This window comes from Pelobates fuscus, chromosome 2 (genome assembly GCF_036172605.1).
Source record: "Pelobates fuscus isolate aPelFus1 chromosome 2, aPelFus1.pri, whole genome shotgun sequence".
In the NCBI taxonomy this organism is placed as follows: domain Eukaryota; kingdom Metazoa; phylum Chordata; class Amphibia; order Anura; family Pelobatidae; genus Pelobates; species Pelobates fuscus.
Window position 1 is genome coordinate 324325622 of NC_086318.1, and position 26314 is coordinate 324351935.

Sequence of the window (26314 nt, forward strand, 5' to 3'; positions counted from 1 at the left end):
ATGGGCACACAACAAGTTAGCAGGAAGAAATCATAAAAAAAATATGGCAAATGGAAAATATATTTTATTACTGAGCGGGCCACTATAGGGATAAATTTTATTTTAATTTAATTAAACTTTGGCAGAATCAGGGCCTTATATAAAAGCATTTTAATCTTTATTATACTGTTACAAATGTGGCATATTGTTTTACTTCAGTGATTTTTCAAAAATATTTGCTTATTCATTTTGTCATTTCTATATTTTCTTTCCTCTTAGGCATAGTTTAACTTGATTTTAGAAAGTTAACGCAGGTTTTTTTATCAATTTTTTTTTTAAAAATAATAAAATTTGAAAGTTATGTAAACGCTGCCGTAACGTATATATAATGTATGAAGAATTACTAGCATATTAATATAAATTATTTTCTTAAAAACAAAATCTATGATGGCTTTGTTCATAAAATTGTTTCATTGGGGGGCAGAGCCTGACAACCGCGTTGACCGGTCGCAAATTTAGTGAGCTCTGCTCTGAAAAAAATTGATTAAAGCTGTAATTACTGACTACTCTTGGGAATTCTGCCAGCAGACATACCCTTAAGATGGGTAGTAACTGCTGCAATTGAATTCTTCATCTTTCTGACCTAGATCAGAGGCTCATGTAGGAAATGGACCCGAGGCCTATCTGAGGCCTACTTACAGTAACCGTGAGGGAGGCGGACGATCCCTTTGCTACCTGCTGCACACTACTGAGGAGGTCCTTCACTCAGTCTACCCCCACCCCCCCTGCTGGTGAGGGATATCCCTGCACCTTTTACTCTTGCTCCACTGGCGGAACACCAGCAAGCTCTCATCAGCGACAGCTGGTCTACAAGAGGGAAGATGGCAGATGTCAAAAACCAACCAGCACCTCCAGCCACACAATCCACTCTCATGGAGAAACTGAACAGACTATTCACGGATTACTATGACTGTCTGCCTACTTCATACCTATAGACATTGACTAGTTTGATCTTACAGTTTGTTATTCACTTAAAGAAATGAGTCAGTCTGTATCGGAGTATATATTTTATTGCATCTAAATACTTCTGTTCTATGTTTGCATGCCATAACTCTGGGTTTATTTTCTGTACTGTATACATCACATGCCTGAATAAAATAAAGATTGACAAAAAAAATGTTTTACTGGATACAAATGATCTAGTGTCGCAGAAAAGTATTGGTTTATCATTTGGCTTAAATTTAGCAATTATCTGGTGAATAGTTAAAAATATAATAATATATCAAATATTATGTAAGAATAACTGATATATTATGATCTCAAAGCTCATATCGTATTATTATTATTATTAATGTCATGCACTTAACATTGTGTAATTGCTAAATTTCCTAGAATTTGATTTGCTGTTGCCTTTTGTTTCTAAAGATTTTATTTGAAGCATAACTGTTTTTATTATGAAATTGTGTTTTTTCTTTTGTGAATTATTACATTTTAATGTCTTGTTTTGACTTTTAGAGTGCAAAAATGTGTACATATTAATTGGTAATATTAAAGGTTAATTTCAACTCTGTTATCTTGGAAGGCTTTGTGAGCTATTAAAACTAAAAACATATCAAAGTGTACATAATAGAACAATATAAATTTTGAATATATCAACAGGGAGATTTTTTCTAATCATCTAGCAACCAATAACTTGTAATTATATGTCCAAATAACATAAAAACTGTATTTTCTATGTTGATTTGTGTGTACTTTTTGGAGTGTCCTTAACCCCTTAAGGACACATGACATGTGTGACATGTCATGATTCCCTTTTATTCCAGAAGTTTGGTCCTTAAGGGGTTAAACTTATGGGAACTCAAGAAGTTGCCAAAAATTAGAGAGAAAGGCAGCGTACAGTAAAAATAGGGCAAGGGGGATTTTTTTTTTTTTTTTTTACTTTGCAGAATAGGATTAAATTAAATTAAATTAAATTAAGGTCTTATGAAAAAAGCATGTTTATCTTTATTACACTGTTACAAATGTGACATATTGTTTTATTTAAATTATTTTTCAAAAACATTTGCTCATTCATTATGTAATTTCTATATTTATTTCCTCTTATGTTGAGTTTAATTTGTTACAAATGTGACATATTGTTTTATTTTTATTGTGACATATTGTTTTACTTAAGTACTTTTTCAAAAATATTTCTGCATTTTTTCTGCATTTCTTTCATCTTATGTCTAGCTTAATTTGTTTTAAAGCACAATTTAAGAAAATGAATTCATATTATTGTCATTGGCCGTGGGATGGAGTGATATCAGCAGCTCAGCTCATATTGATCTCTCACTGACTATTGACTAATAAAAAAGGTAAATGTTTTGTAAAACTTTCTTAAGGTATATATACTGTAAGAAGGAATTACAAGCTTTTTATTATGAATAACTTTCTAAAAAATTTATAATGTCTTTGTTCAAACAATTGTTTTACTAGAGACAAATTAATTATTTTCACTGGAATATATTGCTTAGTCAAGTATGTAGGTATCTTCACATTTAATTTATATTACTATTAAATAATACTTTAATCGGGATTCTTAATGGGACACTATCATGGAAAAATATTGTTTTTGCAGATAAACGTTCTGTATGAGCAGTTCAGTATTTTTTAAAGCTTTTCTATTCTATTTCCTACTTCTTTTATGTCTTCTAACTAGAAAGAATATTAGATAACTGGAATATCTTTCCTGTGGATGTACAGTAGTAAATTCTAACACAATTAAGAAGTTCGAGAATGCATTGATATGCATAAGGCTATCCTAAAAAACAAATAAGTGCAATAAATATGAGGGTTGTAAAGGGCAACCAATGTGCTAACAGTTTCCATAATCCTAATTTCTAGATCTCTTGAAACCAAAACTTGACTCTCACTGATTTCATGACTTTTAGACTGCATAACATTTCAAGACATGCCAAGAAGTCAATGAAATATATAACCACACAATTTAACTAATTAAGAAATCACTAATTAGAAGGAAAAACAAACTTCCCTTGTTAATTAAAATGAAAATAGGGTTTCAATAGTTTTTTGCATGATGACTTAGATAAAATAAATATCTAATTATAAGGGATGTTTTTAAAGTATAAACAAATGTAAAAACTATATACATATATCAATATGTATAAAACATCAAAGATACTTAAAAAATTTAATCTATATGTACATTGACTTAAAGTTATTGACCTTAAAATGACATTTAACAAGAACCAAAATCATGATAGTGTCCCTTTAAGTATGGTGTGTTATATATATATATATATATATATATATATATATAAAATTCTTTAAGTATATTCTAGGAATATATAATTCTCAACATATTTGATAGTTTGGATATATGCTTGCATATATTTTACTTTAAGTATGTCAGTAAGTATTTGATTTACGTTAATCTGCCAGCAAGTTACCCTAATTTATTTGCCTTACAACAAAAGCCTGATATTGTGAAAGTTACATTTCTAGAATAGTATATCATATATATAACACAAAATAAACTCAGGTTATATATATATATATATATATATATATATATATATATATATATATACATATACTTATAAACTGATTAGTTACTATGCCATTCACATAATTAATGCCCTGTGAGTGCATTTGGATATTATTTTTTCAAGCCTATAAATACAATTATATATTTTTCAGGCTTTTAAATATATATATATATATATATATATATATATATATATTAACATTTTTAATGAAGACAGCACATGCATAACTTTTTTGCAATCAGTGAATCTCATTAAATTATTATAGTGTGGATTATAGCTATATACAGCACTTGAAAGATAACTGTATAACTGTATATAGTATATTATTATTATTATTATTATTATAGCCATTTATATAGAGCCAACAGATTCCGTAGCGCTTTACAATATTTGAGAGGGGGGGATTTAACTATTAATAGGACAATTACAAGAAAACTTACATGAACGATAGCTTGAAGAGGACCCTGCTCAAACAAGCTTACATTCTATAGGAGGTGGGGTCTAATACACATTAGGACAGGAAATAGTTATTAAATAAGGTGGGAGTATATATAGTATATATAAATATAAATATATATACACAATTATAAAATTTAATATAGTATAGTATATTTATACAATTATAGATATTATTTTATATATATATAAGTAAAACAGTTATACAGTTATCTTTTAAGTGTTGTATATAGTACTAATTTACACTATAGTAATTTAATGAGATTCACTGATTGCAAAGGAAGGCTGATTGCATGTACTTTCTAAATTAAAAAAAAATGGCAACACACATTTTTAAATGTAGTTTTATAGTTCAATTGTTTATATATGTGTCCCGTGCAAATCCTTATTCATTATGATATTTAAAGGTTTTTATTTTTTTTAATATAGCATATTATGAATATGAAATTGACGTCCTTAGGAATTACGTTGGGGTCGCCAATTAATAATGGCTATTCACTTAAATGTGAACTAAAAATTTATTTTAAATTTAACTAAAAGCATAAATGATAGTTTCCCAGTGGTGCCTATTGTGGCCTAAATGTTTAATTTAGCTTTGAATGTATATTAAGTTCATTACTAGCCACACTTAATAATCCTGAGGTCTTATGCATTGACCCTTTTACTCTAGCAATCATAATAAATATCTGTAAACATAGAAACTCTATCCTCATTAAAATCTGTCTATATATCTATCTATTTATCTATCTATCTATCTATCTATCTATCTAATGTATCTATCCTGGAACATATCAATTATGAAGTGCAATTTTTAGAACTTCCATATTTACCTTACGATTTTTTGGATCTAAATTTAATATTTTTACTATATATAGTTAGATGAATATACATTTGTGTAAAAAAATGCTCAAATACACTGATTTAAAAAAACAAAAACAAACTACTATACATTCTGATGCAGTAAAGTGCAATGTAAATAATATATATAAATATATATATTTATGTAGGAACATTGCTTTTTTTTCTTACACTAACAAAATCAGCTTATATTACTTTGCATTTCAAATGCTGTAGAATGTATTAGTGCATTACTGATTAATGAAAAAGGCCAAGCAAAATATATATATTTTCTCTTGCAGATGAAAAAAAATAACATTATTGCTGGAGTTAACGTAAGCTCTTAATATTGGTAAATACCGTCATATGTATACAATATTGTTTTAATTGTATATTTTTATAACATTTTCTAGAGTAAATTTCTTCAATTTTTGGTTTGGTTAAATTAAATTAAGACAATATGAACCATTTTGTATCCCACACTTTGGCATATCTTTCCATTAAAAGTTTGATGTGTGTCATATCTTAATAATTTTAATATTAATATGACAAACTATTTAAAAAAAAAACTGCATTCAAAGTTCAATAGATGATTTCTTATAATGACTAATCTGTTTAATAGAATACAGTTCATATTATGATTTCATTAGGTTTAAAAGATAGCCAACTCCAGATTTAATCATTTTAGACGACTGCAAGACAAAATTGTTGATGACATATACTTTAGGTAAAGCTGATGCCTACTGACTAAAGTTGATGCTCTTGGTAATAAAACATCTGGGCATACAAGTGTTATAATATAATATATATTTTTCTTCCCTTTTTTCTTTCAATTTGTTTAACCCCTTAAGGACACATGACATGTGTGACATGTCATGTTTCCCTTTTATTCCAGAGGTTTGGTCCTTAAGGGGTTAAAGAAAGAAAAAAGAAAAAGATAAGGGAAGAAAAACAAAACAAATCGAGTATCATTATCCCAGCTGTTACCTCATTGCACCTTAGCATTGCTATAAAGCAGTAATTTTCCTTAAAAATGTGACCAAGTGCCGGTTAGGGGCTGACTGTCATGTACCCAAGGTAACGTCATGTCCAGCACCATATCCCACCGTTTCCTGGGGAGAAGGTGACTCTAAGAAATGTACGGGTCGCCTCTCTCATGTATCGCTCACAAGTAAGTTATATGAATTCTATAAATGTACATTAAAGGGTTCTATTTGGTTATGTAATAAATTGTTTTGTTTACAAAAATGTCTAGGTGATTTGTTGGTAAATGTTTTGGCATACCACATATATATTTTTTTAAAGTATTCCATTTTAGTACACGTATTTAGTATTATGTTTATTTATTCATTAGACTTTATATTTGGTTTAAAATCATCATACTCTATAACTAATGATACATTTAGTGTATACATTTATTTATTAGAGATAATTTAGTGTAACAGGGGAGAGAATGCATTTACCACTAGGGAAATCCATATACTATCTGCCCTAAAGGTAGATCCCCAGATGTTTTAAAACTACGATTTCCATGATGCTTGTCATTCAAAAGGCATACAAAGCATCGTTTGAGTTGTAGTTCTATCATCTGGAGATCTACCGTTTGAGCACAACTGCTGTAGATCATGTTGTATAGGTTCTACAGCACTAGTGTTTTATCAAGACAAAAGTTTGTATCGTTTAATAAATGTGATAATAATATTTCAAAGGAAACTCAGTTATGATCTGGATAAGTTAACTGGTTGCTTCATTTATTGTGCTTATAAACAAGTATTTCATTATGATTAGTATGTTAATGTTCCCATGATGATGATTTTAGGTGTGTATTTAATTGTAAATCAATGACAGGTGTGGTTAGTTATTTGAATGTAATTAGAAAGGGAGAATGCTTTCCTATTTATGGAATGTGCCTATATTTAAGAAGATCAATGCTATCAAGGCAATATCAAGGCAATAGGTGAAGTATTCAAAAATGTGCATTATGTGCTGAGTAACTTGCAGAGTGGAACTGGATGATGCCTACATTTTGATGCATCGTCATGAATGTAAAGCTGAATATGGTTACATGCACAGAGGCACCCATGCAAGCATCTTGTACCATTGTGATATGTAACCCCAGCAAATAGTGGGACATGGTGCCCAAGAGAAAACATAGGCTGAATCGTATACCTTGCTGCATGAGAGCTCCAACTCCAAACCAGAAACTATTTAGCAAGGTAAAATTGTTTTCCACCACATCTGAGTCAGGATTGCAAGGGTGTGGGTTATACCATTCGTAGGGGCTAAACCTGTGACAATTGAAGGGGAAAAATAAAATTTAAAGCAGAGAGCAGAAGCGTTGTCCACCATTTATAACTGCAAAAAAACAGAGAAACAAGAAATGTTATATCAATTTTTCAAATTGTTTGAAAAATAACATTAAGTAAACAAATAATTTAACAAAGATCTTGAACATCAATTTATACTTAAAAGCTAGGAACATAGTATTATACAAAATGAAATATACAAAATCTATCATTTATCTGACATTCTTACAATTAACATTGTATTACATTAAAGAGATGTGAATTTAGAATTTAGATTAGATCATTACTTTAGAATGGTTAATTTCTGAAAATTCACTAAAATGAATGACCCACCAAATATTACAAAGGTTTATTGCAATTTCAGTAATATGAATTACTATGAGTTAAAAATGTAAAAATAATAACTATTTATTAATATGAATTACAATGTAAAAATAATATTTGATACACTATCTATTAATAATATTTGTGATCATAATTTATATCAACTAGCAAATGGTATGCAACAAACAAGTTGAAAATATATTTTTATAACTGGCCTGCTGTGACACATATTTTGGAACTTTTTTCTCTCTTTTACCACACTTCACTGGGATTTTTACTGTATCTCTCTATTCTCTATGGATCTCCATAAGCGCATCATGTCTTGCACATGTACACATTTGTATTTTTAATGTTGTGTTTTTCCTTTTATAAAACAAGATAAAAAATGCTAAATGAATTAAGATTATAAAGAAAAAAAAATCCTAAACTACTTGCTTATATGCTTCAGGGGTTAACAGAGTGTCCCTACAGCCTTATTTCATAAAAGTACCCCCTTGGCAACACCTTCCATCTGTCAACCAGACAGCTGTGAGGGTCTCCATCCTCATTTTCCTTGAGCACTTACTTTAGGCAGAAGTATGGCCTTGTCTCAAAGAGGTTTTCAATGCCTCTCTTAATGATAAGCATTGCTAGTGCAAAGCTCCGATTTCCATGCATATACCCTGCCTCCAAATGTTTTTTTTTTTTTTATGAGAAGCATTGAATTGGCTGTGATATCATCAATAGTAATGATCTCCTGGAGGTGGAGTGGTGTTGCTGCAAGGAGTCCCTTTCAAAGCTGGATTTGAGGTGAGTAGTCTCATTTTTAGGAAATGTATTTCTTTTTAACATTAAAATGTATTCCTTTAAGAAAGAGACATATTTTAAGTGGGTCCGGAAATTACATTTATAAATTTTGCTTAGTAATGTAACAATTATCGTATCACAATGAAAGGTGATAGAAGACTCTTGCAATGCCCTCCCATATTGAGGGGCTAAGGTGGTCAATAATGACTAAATGCAATGCCAAATGAGGATTCCCAGACACTTTGGGGGAGAACTGAGTAATCTTCATTTGGTCTGGCCCAGAGTACCAAGGACAGGTCGCACTATTAATGCAATGAGAGCTGGGAACCCCCCATATATTCTAAAAGGGGTTGACAATATTCATTACAGGGTCACTGAACATCTATTAACATACTGCTTGAAAGAAATAAATCTAGGCTGTGATAATTATAGCCTCTATTTAACATTTTAGATCAACTTTTAAAATGATTTATTATTTTGAAAAATATTCTAATATTTTATTTTTAAAATGATAATTGTTTTCATGTTTTTAATAAAAACATTTTTAAAGTTTATCCAAAAGTATTAAATCATTAGAAAAGCTTTATACAAAAAAGTTTATCGGAAAAAAAATAAAGCAAGACCTATGTTAGTTTTCTCACCAACTGTTTATTGATATGTTTGTACGATATTAATACAAAAGGACATTTATTATGGGCAGGTATTGCATGAACATTACTTTACAATACACCACCCATGTGATGTTAGGAACAGTAGGAAGCCTACAGTTTCCACTTAAATTATAGTAAATCCGCAAGACACCATTATTTTCATTTTACCCTTGACTAGTGCATGTGTATGAGAGAATAAGGGGTATAAATTAGCATATCTTCCCAGGTTTAGAGGAGTCCCACAGGACATACATTTTCATTTTATTTAATTTCAATACACAGAATGGGAAAAAAAAAGTAGCAAATGGGCAGTATTAATCTATACACACTGTTTTGTCTGGTGATGATGATCTTCTCGGTATTAAAGGAAAATTTAATTAGAAACTAATTTGGTAATAGCTCAGGACATGATTCCAAAGTAAATTTGGAGCTACATTTAGGTGCAATTTCAGATGAAGTTAAGTGGGATCCAATTCCGAGTTTATTGGATCAATTTAATGATGGAATTGTAAATGTAGTAGCTTGTACATTTGGCTATACAAAATTTTGCCATTGAGCTTTGATAAATCTGAAAAGATATTGTATTAAACAATTAAAAAAATAAATATTGTAATCTTACTTCACAAGCACCTACCATGGCACAATCCTTTTTATTTATATGTGCAAAAATATATTTTTCACGTAGAAAAAAAGTCACAGTGTATGTTTGCAATGTAGCAAAAACATAGACAGCAACTAATGAAAGATTTTTGAAAGTCTAATTATTTTGCTAATGACACACAGTTTTCTTTCTCAACTTCTTCAATCTTAAAAGCCACTTTAGAGCTGAACTGCTATTCATTTCTCAGAATTGTGTGAACATTTTTCATTTAATCAAAATTATTTGAATAAGGTTTCTGTCACTTCAGAGAATTTAATTTTCTTTACTATATTATTTCTAACACATTAATATTCAAAGATCAAACATTCAATTTTCACTGTACTAATACAATATTAGAACATCTCTGTCTTAAAAGCATGTACTTGAAAAACAAAGAATTTTTCATTTCACACTTTGAAATAAACTGTCATACTGTTTAGGAAGTTGATTATGAAGATTATAATTAACAATTGTAGAAAATAATGTGACTCAATGTATTTTATTATTTTGCTAAAACAACGTTCATGTCAATATTTGCTTTATTATTATATTTTTCTTCCACTTTTGATGTAATGATACATTAACCACATTTTGCAGTAAATGGCATATGTACAGTGAGGGAAAAAAAAGTATTTGATCCCCTGCTGATTTTGAATATTTATAACTTTTTTGACATGTGTTTTTCTGGAATTTATTTTGTTATTCTGTCTCCCACCGTTAAAATACACCTACCATTAAAATTATACACTGATCATTTCTTTGTCATTGGGCAAACGTTCAAAGATCAAATACTTTTTTCTCTCACTGTATTTGGTTTCTCAAATTATAATATATATATATATATATATATATATATATATATATATATATATATATATATGTGTATATATATATATATATATATATATATATCTATATTTATATATATATAGATATATATATATTTATTTTAGTTTTGAATGTGAATGTTAATTTTAAATAAAAAAAACTATCATACCTTTATAAAAAAAAGTTGAAAAATGTGCTTTGTGTTTTCTCTGCTTTACATCAGGTAAAAACAGTCTTTTGATTAAAAAAAAAAAAAAATAGCACCAGATTACAAACAATTGATCAATTCAGGGACAGACTTAGAGATTTCACTAAACTAAGAAATACATTGCAACTTTTAGGTCAAAATAGACGCGCCTTAAAAAAAAGCTGAGTTGGAGATTTTCTTTCCTCCACTTTTTGGTTATTTCAGCCTATAATTTGAAGTTCCCTGGTCAATTCCTAGCTTCTAACAAAGCAGAGTAAAGAAAATCTAACTTATCATAACAGTTTTAATATTTAGACTTTTATAACTCAAGTTGTAAAGGATGCATTATAGTTTTTACTTGTGTTTATGTTCTGTGATACCAGCTTGACTAATTATGCTGGTCATGTGATACATTGACAGTTTTGCGGCACTTCCGGGAACCAAAGAATTATTGCTGGCAGGTAAGAATTTGAGGGAAGTTTTTGATGAATTTCCACTGTATTTAAGGGTGAGCACACACTATTTTGCTTAATGACATATTCATTATCAAAGGGTCAGTAGTTTGTCTCTTTGCTCTTCACAATAAAATTGATTTCACTAGTGGGCCCTGCAATACAATTTCTTGTTGCATTAAGCTGTCAGCCAACTTTTTCAATGTATGTTTATTTAGGGTTTAGTGTTTTGGGGTTTTTCATCAGAATCATTAAACAAGATATAACCAACAAGTGACCCATTTTACATAATAAAGCATGATATAAGCCAGTGCTTAGTGTTCTCTGTTAGAGCATACTGACTATTGTGCTGCTTTTTATGACTTCAAACTAGACTGTCAGTGTGAGCCAGAAACAGATAACTTGATGAAGACTATTTGTTTTAGCAAATTGTATAATTTATCATCAAGATGGCTATTTCACCTGGTATATAAATAAAAGTCTGTTGCAAAGACAATGCAACATGATTTCTAGTGAAATGAGCTCTCTAGCTCATACTAAATCAACACAATTAAAGTGATACTATGACACTCTGAAGTTACATTGCTTAATTCACTGCAATTTTGGAATAAAATGACTTTGTTTCTATTTGTGCACATCTCCCCTTACTGTGACTGGCACAGCCTGCATGAAAAAAATGTGTTTTATTTTTAGTCAGATTTAACTTAATTTAAACATTTCTACCGAATGCTCTGCAATTTTTTTTTTATTATACACAGTAGGCTACTGCATTGTTATGCAAGCTAGATATACAACATTCTAAATTAAACAGAATTTGCAATAAATGAAGTGTAAACATTAGATAACTCCGTACAGGAAGTGGTTAGGAAGGCTGTGTAAGTCACATGCAGGGAGGTATGACTTGGGCTGCAGAAACACAGTGAATTGAGCACTGAGACTGCAGGGACATGAAACATACACTAAAACTGCTTAATTAAGCTAAAGTTATTTTGGTGACCCTTTAAATTATCTTTTAACTAACACAACTGTATGAGACAGAAAAATTTATTTTTAAGCACTATTGCTATTTAACCAATTACCATTAATAAGGAACACACAGGGTGTATGCAGCATTGTAACATGGCTTTGTAATATAAAGAGAAAAAAGAGAGACATTTCTATGTCTATAAATTTATCTGAGTTGTAAAATACTTTTATCCAAATTTCATACACTAAAAGGATCAGAGAACAAATGAAAGGTTGAAGCAGGATAAAAAAGTGTTTTCATCATTCTAAATAAAAGAAACTTTTAAAATATTAGTAATATTGGATTATAAAGAACACCCTAAAGGAATTGCATATAGAATTCAACAATTCATGAAAATGTTCATGTGAATTCTTTTCACTGTGCAAAAAATAATTTGTTAGATGGAACCCAAGGAGCAATATAATACAGATATTATTAGAAAGATTGGAAAGGATTTACATTACATTATATTTTTTCAACAGAAAAAGAGAGGTAACTTACACTGAAAAGCACTGTTGAATAGCAGACCTATCTATTTAGGTCAAATAGACCAGATTGTCCTCATAACAGAGGTTTACATATATTGTGTCCTCACAATACAATATAACTTATGATCATGATCCATGATCACATAAACGATCCATTAGTAAATACATTCACTATGATGCATTCTGATCATGGCATCAGATCTCATAAAGTTATTTTCAGTCCCTGCTCATAAATAACACTTCAATGTCCTCATTTCTAGATGCTGAACTTTTGTGTCAATAACACACTGCATTAGTGATATGTCAGATTTAGAAAAAAAATTCCGAAATGAATTGGGGAGCCTTTGTCTATTTCAAGACACAATCTAACTTTAGAGCTAATCAAAAGTCCTGTTCACAGAAAATGTTTTCATCCTAAACTGCCAATCTTATTTTTATAACTGCTGCCCTTCATTTCTCGTTTCATGACTTCACATCTATACCACAACTCCATAGTCCTACTAAAATGATCAGTGTCTGTTAAGCTCATAGATAAAGCATTGATCCGTTAACTTGAAACATCACAAAAAGTCCATCAAATTTAAACTTCTCAAGTATGTATAAATATATCGCCTCCAAAGATCTATGTTTTGACCTTTAATGAACTCGTAATTGATAGTTATATCCCTTGGAGAAACACTTTCAAGAATAACAAAAAACACATTTGAATGCCTACCAAAATGTCTACAGTGTTAAAAGTGTTGTACCAAGCACCATTAATGCTACTATGAAATGATGCGTTATAGCTGTAGCTGAAAAGTAAACTTTTAAATACATTGAGTTTTCTTGGGTTTTACCTATATTCCTAGCACATAGGCTCTACCCCTTCCCACTGACACGATTTAGGGAAATATTGCTTACCAATTAAACGGTCCAAATATGTGTTATGACTACTCTCAGTCTTCATTCACATTTATTGCTTAAATTTAAAGGAACTATAGTGTAAGAGCAAGCAGATACACAACACTGTTCCCTGTGTAGCTCAAAGCACAGACTATGTTTGAACCCTTTGAAGTTTCTTAACATCTTTTTTGACTGTTGGGAAATATGACTCTTCTCATTTAAGGTGAGGACGGATTGTATAATTTACTGATCTGGTACACACATTCACATGTTATTGCATGGTAACTACCTGCAACTAGGTAGAGATAATTTGTTCAACAAAATATTTTACATTACAAATCCATTAACACGTAATCATTAGATCTTTTATTCAGATGGATTATGTTCTTCTGTATTGAATTGCAATTGCAATTAGAGGCTGAAATTTTGATCATTTTAATGTAATATGCACAAGTTATATTTGTGGTCTTACCATGCTGGTTGAAAGTAACTGCAGGATGGCAAGTAATAGGCATGCAAACCCCTTTCCAAAATGTCAGGCTTGTGCCTTTTATAGATAGATAGATAGATAGATAGATAGATAGATAGATAGATAGATAGATAGATAGATAGTTTACCATAGTCTAATTATAAATAAATGCTGATATGAATCTAAAAGTGTAATTTTCTGTTTATCTCAGTGAGTGTCATTAATAAGTAGATATTAGAATAACAGGTGGTGAGAGTAATATCTTAAAGAAGATTGTTTTTCTTTTATGAAAATATTTGTATTTTAGTATTGTCTTCATTTTGAGTGTGTTTTTTTAATTTTCCATTACAAGTGCAATAACAGAATCCTAATTACATTGTCATCCTCCTTTTCTCAGCAATGACTATCTGCAACTTGATTGATGATCATGATCAGCTATAATTCAAGATAGGCAGTGTGAGGGCATATGAGGAAGGCTTTAATCAATAATCACTCTAAGTCATTTAACATTTCTAATAATCTAAGTAATTTAACATTTTGATGATGTGACATACAAACCAGGCACCATAAGTTATAACCATAACTTAGTAAGATATAAAAAAATGGATTTAAAGACACAAAATAAATTTTGAAAAAACATAATTAAAATTAAGATTTTGTTATTTAACAAAGAATGTGACATGTTTTATTCAAGTTTTTATTTGTGACCTGAAATGTATCTGTTTCTACTGAGCATTCTTCAGCTATTTTACACAAGAACAAGTATATGTTAACATACCAGTTGACAGGGGCATTGATAGATGGTAAAAAGGGACTTCAGCCCAAAATTATATTTGATAAGACCTCTGCTATAAATACAATAATATACATACTATAAATAAAGTGCACACAATGTATTCATTAAACTGGGACACAATGATGCACACACTCTTACTGGCTCACACAGAGTGACACATATACAAATGATAATACAAATGCAAAGTTCACACACTGTCACACATGCACAATCATACACTCATAAATATATGCAGTTACACATATACACATATACACACTCATACAATAAGATACACATAAAACAGATACATACACATTGATACACATATATACACACTATTACACAAATACACATACTCAAACACTTACAGTAACATACTGACCATTACACACATACACACACTATTACATGTATACACATTCAAACAATCACAGATACATAAGCTGTTACACATATGCACACTATAACATATATACACTTAAACACTCACAGGTACACACAAACTTAAAGATGGTCACATACGTCTACACATCTACACACTATCAGGCATTAATACCCTCACAGATACACACACCTATACACATACACACAAGCTGTTACACATTTACACACACACAATGTGACACATAAAGACACTCACTGTTCCACGTGCAATAAAACAAAAAACATAACAAAACAAAAGAAAAACTGTTAATTATCCCAGCCTCTGGTTACCTTATTTAGTGCATAGTTACAAATCATTGCCCATGTATCCCCCTTTCCTTTTCCAGTTAGTCATGCCTCTAGTCCCCTTCGTCTTTCATGTTATCTATGTCTTCAATCCTTCCCTTCCCCAGTCATATCTCCATTTACTTTTAAATTAAATTTCCCTTATCCCTCTTCCTAACCCTTCTTTTTCGGTCTTCTCTTTTGCTCTCTAATAGTTGTCCATGTTTACCTTACTTCACTATCTGTTCTGTTCCCTTACCCACCGAGTCCCTGAGATTTTGCATCACAGATGGAGTACAGCAAGAAGAGCTCCCACATGGCTTGCACTGTGCATGTGACATCACGCATGACTATAGTGTGAGAGCAAGCTGACGGGACCTGTGCTGAGTACAAAGCTACCCACGGCTTGAATAGGTGGGTGAAAAAGCAAGGCAGCATTTCTGGTATTTTGCCTCTGAGTCCCCTGTTTAGCCAGGCACAGCACATAGGGATCAGGGCTAACAGTAATACTTATTTAGACTGGGCTTTTGCCCACCCTACCACCACCAACAATCCAGTCTGTTGAGTAACCAGTATAGGGTTGCTCACTAAAATGTGAATTATCTGGAATTCAACACAAAATTACAAATGTTAAGCATAAAGGGAAAAAAGGAAAAATCACCAATACAGTTGTTTACAGCTCAGTTAGTTTGGCCTTTAACTTGCATTTTTATTTTTTTTTCTCACATTTATTCCAAGACAGAAAGTGTCTTACTGCAATCTGATAAGTGTTTATAATATGTTCCACTCACAGCTTGTGACCTTCATTTTGTGATATAGAGATTACAACAACACTTTTGAGTAGTCTAATGCAAGTAAATGTTCTGCTTTAAAAAGCTCTTTAAAGTAAAGCTATCCCAATATTTTTTATTGCACATGCAAATACGCACTATAGGGATGAAGTTAAATTTTTTGTCATATCTGCTATGCCCAGTCTGTCATATAAAGGATTATATTAAAAAGTGGTAGCCACTCGGTAATGTTTCTTGTTTTTTTCCCTTAACAAAATTAATTTTGGGCATTCTACTAGTCATTTTAATCATGATCACTGGTAACTGAGGAAGCTTGTTAAGCGAAATGCATTTTGGCAGCTTGTTATGCTGGACTTTTGCATTTAGCAAATTTTTATTGTTTTTATACTGTATTTTCTGGTTGTAATAAATGTTAAAGCTACAACACTGTTTCCAGCTGTTTGGTTAAAGGATCCAGCCTTGCAGTTGGGTGAGGTGTCACCTTGGAATCTGACACCAAGCCAATGATCTTAGAGCCAAATATCAACTTTACTCTAAATAAGGTGAGCTTGCACTTTAGTCTTCTCCATATTTATTGGGATTTTACTGGATGTATTGCCTTATGATGCTGTCACTGTGTTTTCTCTCAGTTGGGAGTTTCCACAAAAGAAGAAAGGTGGAGTGCTACCTTTAAAGGAACCACTGCGCAAATCAAGGAGCCTTTTCTGTTTGGCTCTATTCAATGTGAGTGCGTGTATACCACATTATTTTAGTTACATTTTTGGGTTGCTACCGGCTCACTATTGTTTCTTTGTTTGTATCTTTTCATGTATTGTTGTTCCAAGAGGTTAAGAAAGGCTTTTATGTACGCAGCACTCCGCTTATATGTTATAAGTTTTGCACTTGTAATAATTGTATCATATATTTACCATGCTTATTTAAGCTATTCATGGAAGTTTTAAGCTCTGTAAAATTCTATCCATATCTATCCATCTTCATCTGTCTTGTTCTATCTAACTAAACCATCTTTTGTTACGTAAAGCACATTAATTTTTAAAACATGAAAGCGGGTCATATACATTAAAATTTAATTTGCTCAAAGTAAGGCCTATGAAGAAGAAAAATCTTTATTTCATTAATTAGTTATAAACAGGGATCTATATTCCCATGAGTACTGGAAATATTCAGAGGACAATGCCATATGTCATGGGATGATACTTGTTTTACAAATATATAATGGATACTGAACAATTAATAACTATAATATATATATATATTTTTACCAAGTTGAAATGGCAATTAGGAAATTACAGTGTCTATAGAAAGAATATTGAATAAAAATTTAAAACCAATTTTTTTTTTTCCAAATTGCACCCCCTCCTCCCCATGAAACTCATTAAATGCATGGATTAGCAACTAGTTGCCTAGAAGTTCAATTTATATATGGGTGTAATAGAAAAATCAAATTTTGATTGGAATAGTTTTAGTATCAAATAAATCAGTTCTAGAAATACTTTCTTGCAATAAATGTTATTTAATTATACAGAAAGCCAGATAATTTTAATTTGAACCTAATGTTGGCACTTACAAGAGATTTTCCTAACCTTAGTCATAAAGGGGTTAACTAAAATAGTTATTATTTAGCAACCATAAAGAAATATATTGTCGAAAACTATATTTGTAATACTAGGTGGTTGAAAATATTAAGTAATGTTAATTGATAAAAAAAATCACTCAGAATGATAAGTCAAGGTTGTAGAAAAACATGATTTTTTTTTATAAAAATACATATTTGTCTTTTGCCCTTGGGCATGTTTTGCACCTGTGAAATTAAATCTGAAGTATGAAACAGAAAGTATTCTTTCTATTGTCAGCAGGATGAAGAGCATTAAAGAAATTTTGAAGGACATATTTCTGTTTCTGTATAACAACAAATGTAAAAATTACAAAAAACAAAACTAGGATGATGTAATGTTCTTTGTGAATGTGATAAATGACATTATATGTAAAGATATCTCAACTTCATTAAATGGAATTCACCATTCAACTTTGTAATGGTTACAAATACTCTTTAACCCCTTCCCTAACACTTTTTATCTTCAAAATATTAACTCAATGTTTATGTTAAAATGGGATGCATAGCTAGTAAGATAAAGCAGAAATTGTATAAGTTGCTGTACACAAATGCATTAAAAAGAAAATGTATAATTTGGTACAATTGCCCTTGTCACTACATATGTGATCATGTATACATCGGTTTCAATTTAAAATAAACAATGTAAGATTTGATTGGATGCTCAATTTTATGTTTTGTTTGTAAAAAAAAAAAAAAAACATACAACATGTAGCATGCACATCTTTAGTTTGCTTCCCCCATGCATTGTTCTAAAATAATCACATTGTGCTGGATCCAGTGCCAGTGGATAGGGGAGTGATTGAGTTCCAATGTCTATAAATGGAACTAAATAGCTAGAGCCCAATATATGCTGTACTTGTTTAAACATGTCCAACTTCATACACAAGAATGATAGGTCAAGCTATGTTCCTGTGATGGCTGGTGATCTGAAGGCACTGAATGTCTTGCAACATCTCCACATATCAGTAAAAAAAAAATATTATTATTATTTTTATTATTATTATTATATAATAAGTTGTTTATAAGTATGTGTTGCTTGAAATGCGAAGTAATGTTCTTCCTGATTATCTTCTCCTTTTTTTACCTGATTATCTTCTCCTAATCAATAACATTAATGAAATGCCATGCCAAAAGCTTACCATGTGCAACAGATGGGGTCATTTGCCATCTTCTTCATTTATAATTATTAAAATATAGTTTAAAACTGTAATACAGTATGTTATCTACCCCTGCTTCGATAGTTGAACCCTTTTTTATATCAGCCATTCTAGAAACCAATATATTCAAGTCCAGCCTATGGAAATTCGATTCTCAACAACTCTTCTGCAAAACCCTTCAAAAGCGTATTCACTTTAAAAATATATAATTTAAAGTAATTACCCTGACCCACCACAAATCAAATTATTTGTACGTCTTTTACTAAGTACTCCAACGTGGCTATGTCTACCACTCCCTCCTTTCTTCACTTGTAAGACATATTAGTAGGCACTATATATCTAGAGCCATCCTTAAATACTCCATCCCAACATTTATCTTTACAGAAGTATCCATATCTCACCTTACTTCACAGGTTCATTACAAAAACTACATTTGAGCAACATAAGTCATTTATGTGAATGATCTTTCAAATGTGATTTATATGTGAATCCTTTTCATTGTGCTAATAACTGACGGTAATTACTATAATCTTTGATATACCTTTCCTGATCTAATCAATCTTGATCTAAAGTCAATTTTTTTCTTCAATATTTGGAATTTAACAAATATGTAATATATAACATTATGCTGTTCTATTCTCTAATCGTATTATTAAAATGCATTTATTGCATCTTTCTTCAGTATGTTTTAATTAAAGTGGGCATATTATGCCAACAATAATACAATTTTTCTGTACATTTTGTTGACACATGCACTAATGAAAAGCTATTTGTTCTTTTATTTAATTGACCTTTCTCATATTTACCTCTGTTGCACCTACATTATGGCAAAGATGGCATGCACACCTGGTTTGACATAAAGTGACTATCTTCAGGTGAGTATATATTATATCAGTGATATGCTGACAATTTTACCAAAACTTCGAAATATACATTCTTAAAAATCTGTTCAAAGAGGTTAAAGAACCACAAACACATCTAATCAAAATAATCTTTTTTATTGAATGATCTTTCAAGTGTGATTTATATGTGAATAATTTCCATTGTGCTAATCACTTACAGAAATCATTGATATGCCTTTCTTCATCTAATAATATCAATATTGTCTTATATAAATATAAGTATTTATATAAAACTATAAGTATTTATATATAACTAAATATTTAGTATTTAACATAGTTTAAAAAAATCTGAAATATTTAACTTTATGCTGTTTTATTATTTAAAAATGTATTGCATCATTCTTCAGTATATTTTAATTAAAGTGGGCATATCATGCCAAAAATGACACAAAGCAACTTTATTGGGAATAATAGATCATCTGTACATTTTGTTAACACATGCACTAATTGTTCATTTATTTTATTGACCTTCTTTATAATTAACTCTGTTTTATCTGCATTATGGTAACAACTGTCCACGTGTATAATACACAGTAATTTACTGACAATTATACCAGTACTTCAATATATCCCTACTTAAAAAGCCTAAACCAAGAAGTTAAAATAGCAAATTTACTATTGTAATAGGAAATTTAATTTTAAAAAATTAGAAATGTAAATAATTTTTTTTTAATGTGCTATCATTTTTGGACAATACAAAGAACATATGGGAAAGGAACACTTAAACTACTTACACAATGTTAACTATAATTAAACTAATTTAACTTGGACTTTCAAAAAAGGGTAATTTTTATAAAGCAGCATTTGCAACATTTCTCTATCCTGTCTCAAAACTTGAGTTTTTTTTGGGTACACGATTCTGAATTAGGTGGTAATAGACAACATGTTGGAACATGCAAAATACTGAAAGAACTTTGTATAAATTAGATATAATCAAACCACTACAACTAGATATCCTACTTCTCAATATCAATTTTCACTCTCTGGTTTAGAGTACTAACAAGGTGCCATTTTTACAAATTAAAAAATGTCATACATATTTCTATGAGCATATCTGAAAACACTTGGCAAGGATAGGATACAGACAACATTTAAGCTATTGCTTGACCAGCAGTGCTGTATACAAATAATTGCCTATTAATAATTAAATATAAAGGGATTAGCTTAATGCACTTTATGATTCATATTTTAAATAAAAACATGTACATATTTTTTGTGTGATTGGGATAGGCAATGTGTTTTATCTCTCAATTAGATGGTGTTTTAATAATTAGCTTTTTTGTCAATTTCTGCAAAATTGTTATCAACATATAAGTGGCTATTAATTAAAAGAAAACAACATCATTTTACTTCTTGAATATCTTAAAGATGAATAATCGCTACCTTTATAAGTGCATTTCTGGGGGAAAAAAATCATGTGAGTCTAGATATCCTGATATTTGTGAAAAACATAAAGATAGAATTTTCTGAATTTTAAAATAACTTTCTATAATCAACATTAAACAATAATGCATTACTACCATGACCCCTGAGTTTGGGGGAAAAAAATGAACATGTAGGATAATAATTGAATGTGAATCTAATATAAGGACAACATTGGCAGATATCATTCAAATTATTAGTGAGATTTAGTTTATATTTTCTTTTATTTTTCAGGACTTTAATTGGAGTTGGGAAAGCTAAATTGTGCTCTTATGTAAGTTTTATATTTCGTGTTCATATTTCTGATATGTACACATTGCTTCAAAATATTTAATTTTTGTTTTCACTTCTTATAACAATGGAAAAACTGAGTTAACAGAATAAATATTCCACTTTAACGAACTAATTAATCTGAAAAACATGATAACAGTATCTATTAACCACTTAAGGACAGCGGGTGTTCTATGCCATCCTTAACCCCTTAAGGACACATGACATGTGTGACATGTCATGATTGCCTTTTATTCCAGAAGTTTGGTCCTTAAGGGGTTAAGGAGCCGAGCCTAAACGCCAGCGGATTGCATAGAACGTCCCCGCCGTCTACTCCACTTACTCCCGCAAAATAAATATGTATATATATATTTAAATTATATGTGCGTATCTATGTAATATTTTTACATAATTAAGTCATTTTATTGATTGCAATTTGAGGGACCTGTCTGACAACCCAGGTCGAAAGTCTAGAGAATTTAATTTCCCAATATTTCTGAAGTTATTTATGTAATTATGGATATAAATATATTTATATTTTTATTATTTTTATTTATTTATATAGAAATGAATATATATATACACTGCTCAAAAAAATAAAGTGAACACAAAAATAAAACATCCTAGATCTGAATGAATTAAATGTTCTTCTGAAATACTTTGTTCTTTACATAGTTGAATGTGCTGAAAACAAAATCACACAAAAATAAAAAAATGGAAATCAAATTTTTCAACCCATGGAGGTCTGGATTTGGAGTTACACTCAAAATTAAAGTGGAAAAACACACTACAGGCTGATCCAACTTTGATGTAATGCCCTTAAAACAAGTCAAAATGAGGATCAGTAGTGTGTGTGGCCTCCACGTGCCTGTATGACCTCCCTACAATGCCTGTGCATTCTCCTGATGAAGTGGCGGATGGTCTCCTGAGGGATCTCCTCCCAGACCTGGACTAAAGCATCTGCCAACTCCTGGACAGTCTGTGGTGCAACGTGATGTTGGTGGATGGAGCGAGACATGATGTCCCAGATGTGCTGAATTAGATCAGGTCTGGGGAATGGGCGGGCCAGTCCATTGCATCAATGTCTTCGTCTTGAGGGAACAGATGACACACTCCAGTCCCATGAGGTCTAGCATTGTCTTGCATTAGGAGGAACCCAGGGCCAACCGCACCAGAATATGGTCTCACAAGGGGTCTGAGAATCTCATCTCGGTACCTAATGGCAGTCAGGCTACCTCTGGCTGTGCAGCCCCCCAAAGAAATGCCACCCCACACCATTACTGACCCACTGCCAAACCGGTCATTCTGGAGGATGTTGCAGTCAGCAGAACTTTCTCCACGGCGTCTCCAGACTCTGTCACATCTGCTCAGTGTGAACTTTCTTTCATCTGTGAAGAGCACATTTTTTTGAGCAGTGTATTTATATTCATTCTAAGTGTATTTTGTTATGAATATACATATTCATATCAAAATACACTTAGAATGAAATATTATATATATATATATATATATAATTTTGTAAAAAATTACATTTTTTACATTTAATTATTTTATTTACTTATTATTTATATTTTATAATATATATATATATATATATATATATATATATATATATATATATATATATAAACTGCAAATATCCCGCACTCAATGTACCGGTCTTGTACTTGCCTCGGTGCTGCCTCAGCCTTCAATATATGCAAATGGAAAGAGTGCACTCGAAAGGTCTTCGTAAAGATATAAACAATTTATTGTGCCAAACTTCAAAGACATACAAGTCGACGTTTCAGTCCTCGTAGGACTTTTTTCAAGGTCTTGAAAAAAGTCCTACGAGGACTGAAACGTCGACTTGTATGTCTTTGAAGTTTGGCACAATAAATTGTTTATATCTTTACGAAGACCTTTCGAGTGCACTCTTTCCATTTGCATATATATATATATATATATACACAATATATAGTTATTATATATATTATATATAAGTGTGTAATTTAATTCTAAGTGTGTTTTTATATTAATATAAGTATATATTAATAAAAAATACACTTAGTATGACATTATGTATAGAAGATGTATATACATATTCTGTATAGATATATGTATATACATATATGTATATACATATCATATATATATATATATATATATATATATATATATATATATGTATATACATATCATATATATATATATATATATATAAAGGAAAAAAACGGCACTCAAGGAATTTTTCAAGATTTTACTAGTCAAATCTTGAAAAATTCCTTGAGTGCCGTTTTTTCCTTTTTTTATAATTGAGCCACCAGAGCACCAGGTACAACTCTCTTTTTTATGTTGGAGTGCAGGGGTTATTTGCATGTTATATATATGCAAATAACTGCCTATCAATTTAGGCAGTCCCCCTACAGGCAGCACTATGGACGCCTATTGCGCCATGTGACCTCTCTTTCAGAGCGATCACATGTCCCTAGGGGGCCTAATTTGTCGAGGAGGGGCTGTCTGGGCTCTCAGACAGTCCCCCCAGTTCAGGAGCAGTGCGGATCGCCAGCTGGGGAATGACAGCGATCAGGTAATTGTGGTGGTCAGCCGGGATGTTCTATACCGCCCGCCGACGTTTAGGCTCGGCTCCTTAAGAATGCCTGCCGTCCTTAAGGGTTTAATAGCATAGGCACAGGGAGTATATGCTGTTTGTGGTTACACCGACTAAATAGAAAATTAAGTAAATATCATAATACTTTATAAAAATAAAGGCAGAAATGAGGACTTTTGAGAAACACACTAAAACAGGGACTTAGGGTATTTCTGAAAATAACAAATTTGTATTATGTATAAGGGGATGAACATTTCACATTTGGTGAGTAAACATCAGCCCTGGTTAGTGTGTTGTGGACCCTAAAGGTTTGTAGTGGTGAGTACATTTTCAGTAACGAAGATTTAAAATTTTGGCCGCTGCATATAAATACACTTTTATGCAGAACATATTTACTTAAGGGGCATCTAAGATTCACATTTGTTCGTAATTTAATTTACAAAGTATTACTTGTTTATCTAATTTTAGAAAAAATAAAAGGAATATGTAAAGGTTTATATTTATATTTATCATCTTATTAATTTCTCCATGCCAATAAATATTGCATATATTAGGGCAGGGGTCCTCAAACTCCGCCCCCCCCCCCCCCCCCAGATGTTGCTGAACTACAACTCCCACGTTTCTCTGGCTATCTATGTAATTCAAAGAATCATGGGAGTTGTAGTTCAGCCACATCTGGAGGGCCACAGATTGTGGATCCCAGTACTAGGGGCTCCTAATTGGTAACGCATGTGTTAAGATAAATAACAAATAATGAGCAAATATAAAACGGTATGACATTGTTCTTGCCATGTGTGCTTTCTGCGTTTAGTATTTATTTATTTATTTATTATATTATATTTTATTTATTATTTGTATATATAGTAGCATTATGCGGTTAAAGAAATTAATATTTGGAAATAACATGCTTTAAAATAAATGTGAATGTTATTATAAAAGATAAAAATGTTTTACATATAAATGTTAAGGATATCAAGGACTTTCAAAATAAAACACACATCATTCTGTATAATCAGTACCCTTTCTGTGAAACTAGATGTTAGGTCTTTGTTCTGACACCAAGTGTCCATCATTTAGTGTTATCTAATCTAAATTTCCAGTTCCTGCCAGCTTTTAAGAGAACAAACTGAGGTGGAAAGGTTAATAATTAACAGCATCATCAGGTTAAACAAGAACAATCAATATTCCGCCACTGCATTTGCTTTGTACAGCTACTAACTCTCTTGGGAGACTCAGACAATCACCAATTTACTTAAATTTTTCTTTGAATGTGCTACATAAAAGCACTACACTGATGTTAAATGTCCTAGATTTATAAAAGGGTATTCTCAACTGAGTTTGTTGAAATACATTAATATAATTTCCACTACCAGTACAGATATGCTATATTTATGCAAGAGTGCATTCATGAGTACAGTAACAAACTAATCTCAGTGAGCCATTATCATTATCTTTAGAAGGGCAAGATAAAAAGGCAGTAGCCACTTGGTGATTCAAAAGTAACACATGCTCAGAAATACCCCCCTTTCATGTCTACACCTTGCATCACAACAATGGTGTTTGTGAGCCAGTGAACTATTTTAGGCTCTTTATGTCGGACGACATATTTGAACTGATGGTTGAACAAACCAACTTGTATGCTAGTCAGTATCTGACTGCGAATCTGGGATCACACTACAATAGAAAAAACATGTGACACCCCACAGAAATGAAAACATCTTGGGCACTAACTCTAGTAATGGGTATTGTAAGAAAGCCACTTATCAGTTCCTACTGGCACAAGCACCCCATCCTGACTATTTCTTTCCCAGGGGTTATGAAGAGGGATCACTAGGGGCAAATGCTGCCATTCCTCCATTTTAACAAGAATGCACTGCCCCCCCTTTTTTTTCAAACAATATATCCAATTAAAGCCATCACGATATGGCATCAAACTCTATAAATTATGTGAATCCACTACTGGCTGAACATGGGAATTTCAGATTTATCAAGGGAAGGATAGCCATTTTGACCCACCAGGATGCCCTGATTCTGTGGGCACAAATGTCAAGATTGTGTGTGATCTGATCCTTCCCCTGGTAAGCAAAGGTTATCATCTATGGGCTAATAAATATTATATCAGTATTGATTTATTTAAAAACAGAACAGCTGTAAAAAACAAAGTGCATTGCAAACTACAGAGAGTATATGGGGGAATGGACTTGGCTGATCAATGTACATATGCAATTTCCAATTACTATGTG

At 31.3% G+C, this 26314-nt stretch overlaps 1 protein-coding gene across 2 annotated transcripts in view; it reads right to left on the bottom strand.

Moving 5' to 3' along the window:
* Positions 1–26314, bottom strand: part of GRIK2 (glutamate ionotropic receptor kainate type subunit 2) — a 622789-nt gene that overhangs the window by 111453 nt on the left and 485022 nt on the right. For both annotated transcript variants that reach the window (XM_063443553.1, XM_063443554.1), the window contains one exon: positions 6990–7108. In XM_063443553.1, the coding sequence (XP_063299623.1) occupies positions 6990–7108 (119 nt within the window). The remainder of the gene's footprint in view (positions 1–6989; positions 7109–26314) is intronic.